Below are 12,419 nucleotides of genomic sequence, written 5' to 3'. Positions count from 1 at the left end.
GCATTTTCATAACTGCCAAACTATCCTCTGCAGCATCTCAAGCAAGCCTTTGTTGCTGTCGTGAAAGCAGCATATACAGGACAAGGGTGCCAGAAAGAGATTTAGCCCTGATGCATGATACAAGACTGACACCTGGAGGAAGCCATGAAAGATGCAATGAGAAAGTCACTCGTAGGCTGTGCACCTTCCCTGGCAAAGTTATTTGTTTCCATGATAAGGGGCAGCATCTTTCCTACATGATTCCAACAATCTGTTTTGCCCACATGACTCCTGAGACACGGAAGTCTGTAATATGACGATAGGCAGGTAACAATTAATAAAGAAAGATAAAGTTCATGATAGGACTATAGGCAGGAAATGCGCTCGTGCCAATTAAATCTTTCTGTCCTAAGACCACCTGTAGTTTGGAAAGCTGCTATTTTTCTGTGGGGAACCTGTGTGCCTTCCAGAAGTTCTTGGACTCCAACTCCCATCAACCCCAGCCAGAACCGCCAATAAGATGGGAGCTGCAGTCAAGCACCTTCTGGAGGTCTCACAAGTTCCCTGCCCCTGTTCTAATGGCTGGATGTGTAAGCATAAACAGTGGCAGTCTGTGTACAAGTCCTACTCTACTAAAATAACCCACAAATGAGGGCGTCTTCTGCATGACCATCCACCCCCGCTTGCTTTCGGAAGGCAATCTATAAGGAACCTCAGAGAAGCAATGTCTGCAGTAAACTCTGCGTTAGAATACAGCATGATTGAGCTTTAGGATAGCAGAAACAACAACCACCATCAGTCAAGCTTATCCAGGGGTAGGCAACCTAAGGCCCGGGGGCCGGATGCAGCTCAATCGGCTTCTCAATCCAGCCCACAGACGGTCCAGGAATCAACATGTTTTTACATGAGTAGACTGTATCCTTTTATTTAAAAATGCATCTCTGGGTTATTTGTGGGGCCTGCCTGGTGTTTTTACATGAGTAGAATGTGTGCTTTTATTTAAAATGCATCTCTGGGTTATTTTGAGGGCATAGGAATTTGTTCATTCCCCCCCCCAAAAAAATATATAGTCTGGCCCACCACATGGTCTGAGGGACAGTGGACCGGCCCACGGCTGAAAAAGGTTGCTGACCCCTGAGCTTATCTGACACTTGAAACCCTTTATCAGAGAATGAGCCACTCAACAGAAGGCTGGGGCTGTTCTGTTTATTTAAGAAATACGCTCATCTGAAAAGACATGTGGAAGTTTGCAGAGTGATATGGAGAGTGGCTAGGGGTGTGGGGTAATACGATTCTATTTACAGTACTTCACTTATTGCGTTTGTATACCACTTTTCCGCCAAATCACTCAAGGCAGTTTATAATTTGTGTAAGCCATTATCAATCCAAGACCGCTACAAAAGGATTAGCAAGAGAAGAGAAGAACAAACAATTTCAGGTCCCAGCTCTTTTATAAGGTTACCTAATGAGCCGGTGGAATGGCCACAGTGGGTCACATTGACAACCAACGTATAAAGTGAATTCTGCATTCTATCTCCCACTGAAAACAAACAGAATCATAATTTATGGAAGGATGCTTCTGGAGTCTAAACATGGCAATGTCTCTTTCAAGTTCTGTAAAATATTACTGAAACAGATGGTAGAAGACTGCTAACATCTTCAGCAGTTTTGGCATCACTGTTAAGAAATAAAAGTTACCAGTACTCAGGGGTACAAGCTAGTTTTAAGTTGCCTGACTTCAATTCATCAATAAGCCGAACTTTGGGGTTTTGTTTTTTTTAAAAAAAATATTTTTATTAATTTTCCAATTAAAACCAATTATATCACATTCAATATTTCAAATTATACACATATATATATCAATCAAACCGAATGTTATGCCAAATCATCTAAAGAATTTTTTATTTGGGTTCCCATGCTTCAAGAAATTGGGAATTCCTCGCCACTGTCCACTGCCGTCTTTTTTCTAAAGTTCAAATCGTCCTCCAAGTTCATAATAATCCAGATCTTCCCCTTACAGTCACATAGATGTTTTCCACTTTCATCCGATTGTTTCCCAGCTGCTGAGATAAATATCAAACAAAGTTTCACAGATGTTCTTTCTCCTGTGTGAGTTAATCAGTCCAGCCTCCCCATAAATCTTCTTAATGGAGCTCCCTGTTGCGTCGAAGCAGCTCGAAGCAGCGCCATCTTAAAAAACTCAAATCACTTTCGTTTTCTCTCATAGCCATGAAGATTTACGATCATTATAGAATTTACAGCTTTTCCAGGCAGGAGACCCAAACATCAAACCATAAACTCTTGGTAAATTAATGGATCTCCTTGCCCTATAGCTGAACTTAGCTTCAGGTCGCTGCTCCAATTTAAAGTGCGTCACAGCTCATAAATCCTCCGAACGCGTCCAGAACTCCTTCCGTCCGACTAGGGGGGGGCTTTTCTCATCGGCAACTCCACATCTTTAAAAAATATGCTCAGTAACAACAGTTATAAGGTTCAACTCACACAGTCTTTTGCTTCTCTTTCACTCCAAACAAGCCAGGACATCGCGTCCGGGAAGGTACGAGGCAACAATATGAAGAAAAAAAAAATAAAAACTCACTTCCCTTATCGCTCCGTCCCCATCAATCCTTCTTCCAGATGCAGTACATTCTTTGACTCCTCTCCCTCAGCAGCATAAATTTCTCAGCAGTAAACAGCGCTTCTTCCCCTCCTTCTGAAGTATGTCCATAGATTTAAGCCTAATTATCTTCTTTAACCATGGAAATCCCCGCCATGCAGATTAGCGTCCGGGAGTCCTGGCCCTCGTAAGTGCACAGCCCAAGCTCCCCCCACTCCAAAAACAGTCGGAGTGGGTCTGGGGGCATCGCGGGCCAGCGGCCCCTCTCCGTAACCCCCGGAGAGGGTAGGGGGTTGCCATTTACTCCCCTAGCAACCGCCAAATTCCTTACGAAGGTCAGAGAGATGGAAAACAGGTCCGCCATTCCTGCAGGCGGAAACCGGAACCGAACTTGGGGTTTTGTAGGTGGGGTTTGTATGGCAAGCACAGAGCAATGCTTCCATATGAGCAGAGGTATCTAAGACCACCATCCATTTCATGGAAACTGCCCATATTTTCAAGCTTTCCTGAGTAACTAGAAAACACTGTAGGTGAAGAGCAAGCCACAGGAGCCTTCCGTCTTCGTCAACAGGGAACTGGCACAACAGGGAACTGTACTAGAGAGAGGGTGTCAGTTTTCCCCCTTTCTGTCCTCATATGCTATAAACGGGCATTGGACAGTGTCTAAAAGATGATAGTACAGTGAAAGTTTCAGGGGCTATGGAGTGTAATATTTTATACAGTGGTACCTTGGTATTCGAACCGCTTGGATCCTGAACAAATCAGCTCCCGAACGGCGCAAATCCAGAAGTAAATGTTCCGGTTTACGAAGGTTTTTTGGAAGCCAAACGTCCAACACGGCTTCCGATTGAGTGCAGGAAGCCGTGCCTTGGTTTTCGAATGTTTTCAGAAGTCAGAAGTTTTCAGAAGTCGAACGGACTCTCGGAACGGATTAAGTTCGAGAACCAAGGCACTACTCTTAATGCGCCTACTTGTTAATCCCATCTTGTGAATAGAAAGTGACCTGTTTCCTGCTCAACTCATTGGGAATGGGAAAAAATGTGCAATTTGTTAAAGTTCCTGGCATAAATATTCTTCCTTCTTCTTTGGTGATCCCCTTATGGAAGATTTTCTTCCATAAACAGGGTTTTAACTATGAATCGGTAAGTGACTATGGAGGCTGATCACATCCTAGTCTTACAGTGACTGACCAAATGCCTGTGGGAAAACCACAAGCAGGATTCAAGCACAAGAGCCCTCTCCTCACCACCACCACCACCACCCTACAACATTGCTGCCTACAACATTGGAGGCAGAGCACAACCATCATGGCTGGTAGTCACTGATAGCCCTCTCATCCATGAATTTGTCTAATGCTTTTTTTTAAAGCCTCCTAGGTTGGTGGCCATCACTGCCTCTTGTGGGAGCGAGTTCTATAGTTAAATTATGTGCTGCATGAAGAAGTCCTTTCTTTTATCTGTCCTGAATCTTCCAACATCGGCTTCATTAGGTGTCCATGAGTTCTGTTATAAGAAAAGGAGAAATAACTTTCTTCTAGCTGCTTTCTCCATGCCACGCATAATTTTATAAGCATCATGTCACCTGCTACTCGCCTTCTATAAAGCTGAGCGAAAAAAGTCCCAGACCCTGCATCATTATCATAATTTATTATTTATACCCTGCCCATCTGGCTGGGTTTCCCCAGCCACTCTGGGCGGCTTCCAACAGAAAAATGAAATAAAATAATCTATTAAACATTAAAAGCCTCTCTAAGCAGGGCTGCCTTCAGATGTCTTCTAAAAATCTGGTAGCTGTTTTTCTCTTTGACATCTGATGGGAGGGCGTTCCACAGGACGGGCGCCACCACCGAGAAGGCCCTCTGCCTGGTTCCCTCAACTAGAACATGCACCACTCTGGCGAGACAGTCTGCAGGCAGGTAGGGTCTCAGCCTGCGTACCAGATGGAGCTGATAGATGGACACAGAATTGACCTGCGCCTCCATGGACAGCTGTGAGTCCAGAATGACTCCCAGGCTGCGCACTTGGTCCTTCAGGGGCACAGTTATCCCATTCAGGACCAGGGAGTCCTGCACACCTGCCTGCCTCCTGTCCCCCACGAACAGTACTTCTGTCTTGTCAGTATTCAACCTCAATCTGTTAGCCGCCATCCATCCTCTAACCGCCTCCAGGCACTCACACAGGACCTTCACCACCTTCACTGGTTCTGATTTGAAAGAGAGGTAGAGCTGGGTATCATCCGCATACTGATGAACACCCAGCCCAAACCCCCTGAGGCACCCCACAAGTGAGATCCCAGGGGTCCGAACACTCATCCCCCACCACCACTTTCTGAACACGGCCCAGGAGGAAGGAGCGGAACCACTGTATAACAGTGCCCCCAGCTCCCAACCCCTCTAGACAGTCCAGAAGGATGTTATGGTCGATGGTGTCAAAAGCCGCTGCATGTCCAAGGGGAGTTCGCTCCATCCCCTTGATCATTTTGGTTGCCCTTTTCTGAACCTTTGCATATTAAGCTTCCAATCCTTTTAATTATTAGTATTATTATTAATTAGATTTATTAGTCTTTTTTGCCACGGCAATGAAAAGCAATGTCAAAAACAATTTTTAAAAACATATAAACATTCAGAGAGGAAAGACATTAAAACGTCCCACTCACTCTAAAACGCCATCAATTGTTAAAGGTGTGGTTTAAAAGGAACATGTTTGCCTGAATTGCCTTGAAGTCATAACACTGTGTGTCTGGTTTTTAAGGAAGGGTACAGAGGGACAAAGGGGACGGTGCTGTGGGTTAAACCACAGAGCCTAGGGCTTGCCGATCAGAAGGTCAGTGGTTCAAATCCCCGTGATGGGGTGACCTCCCGTTGTTCGGTCCCTGCTCCTCCAACCTAGCAGTTCGAAAGCACGAAGTGCAAGTAGATAAATAGGTACCGCTCCGGTGGGAAGGTAAACAGTGTTTCCGTGTGCTGCTCTGGTTCACCAGAAGCAGCTTAGTCATGCTGGCCACATGACCCGGAAGCTGTACACCGGCTCCCTCGGCCAGTAAATCAAGAAGAGCGCCGCAACCCCAGAGTCGTCTGCGACTGGACCTAATGGTCAGGGGTCCCTTTACCTTTACCTTTACAGAGGGACAAAAGGAAAATTAGATTTCACAAACCACTGCTGTGCTGTTAATGGGATATTCATTCACACACACACACACACACACACACACAACAGACATTTTAAAAATACTTTTTTAGGCCAGGGGCAGCATTGGGGAAAGAAGACTGGTCTTCATCTTTCTTACAACAGCAGTGATTCAAAGAGAATCCTTCATTTGCAAACAAGCATGGCCTAGTGGTTAAAGGGCCAACTAACATCCAGGGAGACAGGTTCAAATCCCTACATGGCCATCGCCATAACTCTTACAGTGACCCTATAATACCCTCTCAGCCTCCTAGCCTACCTCGCAGGATTGTCTTGCAAGAAGGAGGAAACACATGCAGCCTTAGGGAAAAGGTAGGGTATAACAGCAAAATGTGTTGGGGATTTTTAATGAAGTTTCACCCAGTCAGATAAAACCTGTTTTTTAAAAGTAAAGAAAGGTAAAGGGACCCCTGACCATTAGGTCCAGTCGTGACCGACTCTGGGGTTGCGCGCTCATCTCGCTTTATTGGCCGAGGGAGCCGGCGTACAGCTTCTAGGTCATGTGGCCAGCATGACAAAGCCGCTTCTGGCAAACCAGAGCAGCACATGGAAACGCCGTTTACCTTCCCGCTGTAGTGGTTCCTATTTATCTACTTGCATTTTGACGTGCTTTCGAACTGCTAGGTTGGCAGGAGCTGGGACCGAGCAACGGGAGCTCACCCCGTCACAGGGATTCGAACCGCCGACCTTCTGATCAGCAAGCCCTAGGCTCAGTGGTTTAACCACAGCGCCACCTGGGTCCCTTTTTAAAAGTAACCCCCCCCCCAAAAAAAAACCTGCTTTAACTGCCCCCACACACAAAGAAATGCATAAAAAAGAAGTGTATAAATTGTATGAAATAAATAGTAATAAATGACCTGTGATCAACTGAGTCAACGAATGGTATGCTTCCAAAGAATCTGGCAACATTTAGCCTCTTTCGTATGCCATTAAAAGCATCCCACATTTTACCAAATTCCTTTCACAGCCGAGAAATAATGCATGCATCTCTTCATTACACTGAAGAGGGCACAGGTTGAATCCCCGGTGGCATCTCCAGGTAGAGCTGGTAGAGACCCCCGTCTGAAATCCAGGAGAGATGCTGCCAGCCAGTGTTAACAATACTGGGATGGATAAGCCAGTGGCCTGATTCAGGACAAGGCAGAGTCCTAAGTTTACACAAATCTGAAAAAGTCTGATGCAGTGTTAGAAACTCAGATATTTAAGCGAAGCACCAAATGGTTAAACCAAGGTTAGAGTAACCAAAACAGAATATCTAGTTGCCATTTTGGGGTAAGATGGCTCTAAAGCAGGCATCCCCAAACTGCGGCCCTCCAGATGTTTTGGCCTACAACTCCCATGATCCCTAGCTAACAGGACCAGTGGTCGGGGAAGATGGGAATTGTAGCCCAAAACATCTGGAGGGCCGAAGTTTGGGGATGCCTACTCTAAAGTCTTCTTTTTCAAGTGATGGACTGACTGTGATTGATTCTCAGTTAAACATCTGGCTAGTTCAGATGACAACCTTGAGCTAGTTTAAGAGATCTGAGAACTTAAAGAAGAAAAGTCAATTGATCCAGGGACAGTCCAAATATATATTGGCCTATTCTGACCTCTTTTTCTTAATGGTGAGTGCTCCTGTTCAGGCTACACATAAAAAGCATTTTGGTTCCAGAAATTCCAATTGTGCAGATAAAATATAACTGATAGAAGTTCTACACGATGCATTAATAGTGTGTGAAAACACTCCAGATCCCATGATTCCCCAGATGCTGGAGATGTGAGATGCCATTGTGGCATCCAGGCATCTTCACTTGGTCGCAAGTGGTCAAAAGCCAGGGGCAAAATGCACCTAGCGCCTGGCTAATTTTGAACACTGCTCTGACGTTCTTGTTTTTATCATGTATTGCAGTGTTTTTATGTTGTTAAGTGCTCTGAGATCTATGGATGGATGGTGGTAAAACAAATTCAGCAAATAAGTAAAGTTAAATAAATAAATAAATCTTCTGTGTTCTCGTTTTGCATTTCTATGTTGAAAACAGCTGTGCTCTTCAAATGTAGGGTAGTATGCAAATTTAATAAATAATAAACATAAATAATAAATACAGTGGTACCTCGCAAGACAAATGCCTCACGCAACGAAAAACTCGCAAGACAAAAGCGTTTTGTGTTGCACGAGGGACTCGCAAGACGACGAGGTTTTCTAGGACCGCCGCTTCGTCTTGTGAAGCGCGGCCATAGAATGTAGCGCGGGAAGGCGCCTTCTTCCTGCGCTACAGCTAGTTCCGCGGGGCTTGCCAAGCAGGCGGCGACAAGCCGGGGGGACAGAGCCGAAGCGCAGCGGGTGCTGCTTGCCGGGGCTTGTCGCCGCCTGCCTTGGCAAAGCCCGGCAAGCAGCACCCGCTGCGCTTCGGCTCCGTCCCCCAGTGCTGAAGCGCGGCGGGCGCTGCTTGCCGGGGCTTGTCGCCACCTGCTTGGCAAACCCCCGGGACGGAGCCGAAGCACAGTGGGCGCTGCTTGCCGGGGTTTGCCAAGGCAGGCGGCGACAAGCCCCGGCAAGCAGCTTTTTTGCCCATAGGAACGCATTAATTAAGTTTCAATGCATTCCTATGGGAAACCGCGATTCGCAAGACGAATTTTTCGTAAAACGAATTGACGCGTGGAATGAATTAAATTCGTCTTGCGAGGTACCACTGTAATTCCACCATCTCTCTCACACACACCCTGGACACTAGACCCCCAGCAGACCCTCCAAGTGTCCCAATTTTCCAGGACAGTCCCAGATTTACAGAAGATTTACAGAATCTGTTTCCGATTGGATCCTGGAATGTCCCGCTTTTCCTTAGGATGTCCATATTTTCATCGGAGAAATGTTGGAGGATATGGAGTTATTGGGGGGGGGGGAATAAGTATAACTATACAACCTATAGAAGACATCTGAAGGAAGACTTACATAGGGGAGCTTTTTAATGTTCAATGTTTTATATATTGGAAACTGCCCAGAGTGGCTGGAGCAACCCAGTCAGATGGACAGGGTATATAAATATTATTATTATTATTATTATTATTATTATTATTATTATTATTATTATTAATAGGACACCCCTATTTTCTTTGGAGAAATGTTGGCGGGTACGGAGTTCTGTGACCCCTGAACCAAGGGGATAAGTAAATATTCAACCTTTAGAAGACATCTGAAGGCAGACCTGCATAGGGAAGTTTTTTTTAATATTTGATGTTTTGTTATGTTTTAATATATACCAAAAGTCGCCCATAGTGGCTGGAGCAACCCAGTCAGATGATGATTATTATTATTATTATTTAATAGGACATCCTTATTTTCATTGGAGAAATTTTGGAGGGTATGGAGTTATGTGGTCCCAGAGCAATCTAAAGGCAGTCCTGTATAGGAAAGTTTTGTTGCATTTTTATGTATGTTGTAAGCTGCCCAGAGTGGCTGGGGCAACAGGGTCAGGTGTATGGGGTATAAATCCTGAAATAACAACAGTTCTTCATATGGAATAGCAATGACGGTGGTGGTGGTGGTGGTGATAATAATAATAATAATAATAATAATAATAATAATAATAATAATAATAATGATTTCTTCATATGGAATAGGACGTCCGTATTTTCACAAAAGGGTATGCCCCAACCCAGCTCACACACACCCCTGCCCCACATGCCCTGCCAGCCCTCCTTGCCCCATGCCGGCTTCCCCTTCTGCATCCCCTTTTCTATCCCTTCCTTCACCCACCGTCGAGGGAGACGAACTGTCCGACGGCCGACGACCCTCCTCCGCTGTTCTCCACGAACTGCACCTCGGAGACGATGATGTTGTCCTCGAGGACGGAGCCGCAGCCCGTGCAAACCGCGTCTCCGCGGGCCGAGTCCACCTCGATCTCCGAGCTGCCGCACGCGGCGCAAACCCGCCCGCCGCCGCCGCCCGGCATCTTCCCCTCAGGCTCCCCTCAGGCCCAAGGAAAAACCCCGCCGCCGCCTCGCTGGCCGGGCCGGCCCTCCGCCCGCCTGCTCTCGCCTCCACACGCTCGCTCTCCCCTCACGGGCCTTGGCCGGCTCGCCTCGCCGGCTCCACCTCGGCCCGCAAACGCCGCCCCTTCTCGCGAGGCCTGCGAGGCCTAGTCGCCTCCTCCCCTCGCCGGGAACGGGCGGGCCGAGGGGACGCGTTCGGCTCCAGCTGGCCTGCCGGTCTCCTCTCGACGCCCCGCGGCCTAGGCCCTCCCGCGGAGTTTCGCAGGGCCTCTCGCCTCAAGGCAGGGCTGTGGGAAGCCTATGGGCCCCCTCATTCTGCTTATGGACTACGACTCCCATCAGCCCCCGCCAGCGCGACCTGGTAGCAGGGGCTGACGGGAGATGGAGTCCAGGAGCTGCCTGAGGGCCGCTGGTTCGGCTTCCCCGGGGTAAGGGCCGGCATGCTGAAGGGAGGATTTGTTTGCTGGTTAGATTTTGGGTTCTTGCTAAGCAGGTCTAGCTAGTGGCTTGTCGTTTTGGGGAGGAGCTCTGTATTGGCTGTTTTAACTTGCCCCGCGTTTCACAGAAGAAAAGGAGAGGTGGGGCCAACCCAATTAACTTTCAGTTTAATTTTATCCCCCAAGGTCAAAGTGTTGTGGGCTGCTAGGCCACACAAACACAAAAGTTGTGCTGTGTTGTGGGGGTGTTGTCACATTGCAGCTTGCAGGTGTCCGAAGAAACTGCCTTCTCAGGCTTACAATGGGGAAGACACAGCACTAAAGGAAAAAAAGGAGTGGGAGGGAGAAGGTGGAAAAGCAAATGAGCAGGTGGAATGAGCCAAAAGCTGCTGGTCTTTCAGCAGAGCCAGAGCTGACAAAGAAAGTCCTCTTTCCCGCTCCCATAGTTTGATGAATTGTGGGGGGTCTGATAGTAAATGTGTATATTCCTCATGTTGTTGTTTAGTCATGTCCGACTCTTCGTGACCCCATGGACCAGAGCACGCCAGGCACTCCTGTCTTGCACTGCCTCCCGCAGTTTGGTCAGACTCATGTTCATAGCTTCTCGTCCTCTGTCGTCCCCTTCTCCTTGTGCCCTCCATCTTTCCCAACATCAGGGTCTTTTCCAGGGAGTCTTCTCTGGAAAGTATTGGAGCCTCAGCTTCAGGATCTGTCCTTCCAGTGAGCACTCGGGGCTGATTTCCTTCAGAATGGATAGGTTTGATCTTCTTGCAGTCCATGGGACTCAAAAGAGTCTCCTCCAGCACCATAATTCAAAAGCATCAATTCTTCAGCGATCAGCCTTCTTTATGGTCCAGCTCTCCTCATATGTATGTCAAATTTGACATACGTTAAGGGCTTCCTAACTCTTAAAGTGTGGGGCTTACTTCCTTCTTGAACTAGAATTTCACCCCCAATCGGTGCCCTTCCCAGAGAGGAGTCTGGATTGCTGCTGTGGAAAATGAAGGTATGGGGAGTGTTGCACTAGAAAGACAGGCCTTCGTTTGGGTTGCTGATTTCATTCACAGCATGGAATACTCCATGATATCTGAAAAATAAAGAGCCCCTGAGCATGAAGAGTATATTTTCCTCACCACTGAATAAACAAAGCCTCTGCAAAGATAGAAAGATTAAGAAACAATGCTCATTTGTGTTGATTTTCTTCCTACCGTAGTTATGTGTACCGTAGTTATGTGTACCTAAGTACGGAAAGCAGCATGTGAAATGGGAGTGTTTTTCCAGGAGACCTAGGGCCACTTAGAAGCTGCATCCCCACCTTTCCAAGAAGAGCATCATGTCAAGGGGAAGATAAGGCTGGTCCCATCCACCAGGTAAGGAGCAGCTGCTCCCCCAACCTTGCCAAAAATGAACATTCCACTTCTGCCTGTTCTTACACTGGAGAGCTGAAGGGAACCATATTCCTGCCTCATCCATCAGGCAAAGGACTAAGGGGTCCTGGGCTGTGTTCCTGCCATGAGTTGCAAGGTATAAACCTTCTAAGCAAATAAGCAATAGATCAAGCTACGGAGAGAAGAAAAACCGTCTTGTAGGATCAATCTTGTTTTACATGAAGCAGATGGCTCGGCACTTAGCTGAAATGCCTCAAGGTTCGTACTGGAAATTCCATCACAACAAATCAGTCCTAAAGTACTCTCAACTAATTATTGTTCACTTGGGTCACTTGGTCTAGCATTTTCCTAAGTGCAAATTGCCCATCTCTCCTCAAACACTCTTTAATTAACACCCCCCAACAGACACACAGACACACACACACACACACACACATTCTGGAAGAGTGCTTAAGAATACAAAACTGAAGAAAATGTGTTCATGCACATTTAAGGCTAAATTAAACCAAATGTTAAATTACAAAATATTGGAACTGAAAAGATGGGGGACACCTAGTTCAAAAACCCCGCCCCAATGCATGATGCAACTTAAATACGTGAAGCAGTTTAAAAAATAATTATTATTTCCTTCTGCCCCATTTCATGATGGAAATCCCACCCATAGTTGCTATTTGCACCTACAACAGCATCCTTTTTGGACAAATAGCTTGGCGGGGCAGGGGCAGTAAAATGATTTGATCCCCCACTTTCACCCTTTCACCACAGTCCTGACTGGGAGATCCATATGGCAGCTTTAAAAAATAATAATAATTCATGTAACATAATTGGAATAACAAGTCTC

At 46.6% G+C, this 12,419-nt stretch overlaps 1 protein-coding gene across 1 annotated transcript in view; it reads right to left on the bottom strand.

Annotated features, from left to right (window-relative positions):
* Positions 1-9,750, bottom strand: part of BRF1 (BRF1 RNA polymerase III transcription initiation factor subunit) — a 202,258-nt gene extending 192,508 nt beyond the window's left edge. Inside the window, exon 1 of the mRNA XM_035104684.2 lies at positions 9,518-9,750. Within this exon, the coding sequence (XP_034960575.2) occupies positions 9,518-9,713 (196 nt within the window). The 5' untranslated portion in view covers positions 9,714-9,750. The remainder of the gene's footprint in view (positions 1-9,517) is intronic.
* Positions 9,751-12,419: the final 2,669 nt, after the last annotated feature.

Source organism: Zootoca vivipara, chromosome 1 (assembly GCF_963506605.1).
Source record: "Zootoca vivipara chromosome 1, rZooViv1.1, whole genome shotgun sequence".
In the NCBI taxonomy this organism is placed as follows: Eukaryota; Metazoa; Chordata; class Lepidosauria; order Squamata; family Lacertidae; genus Zootoca; species Zootoca vivipara.
This window is presented reverse-complemented; position numbering and strand designations above follow the sequence as displayed.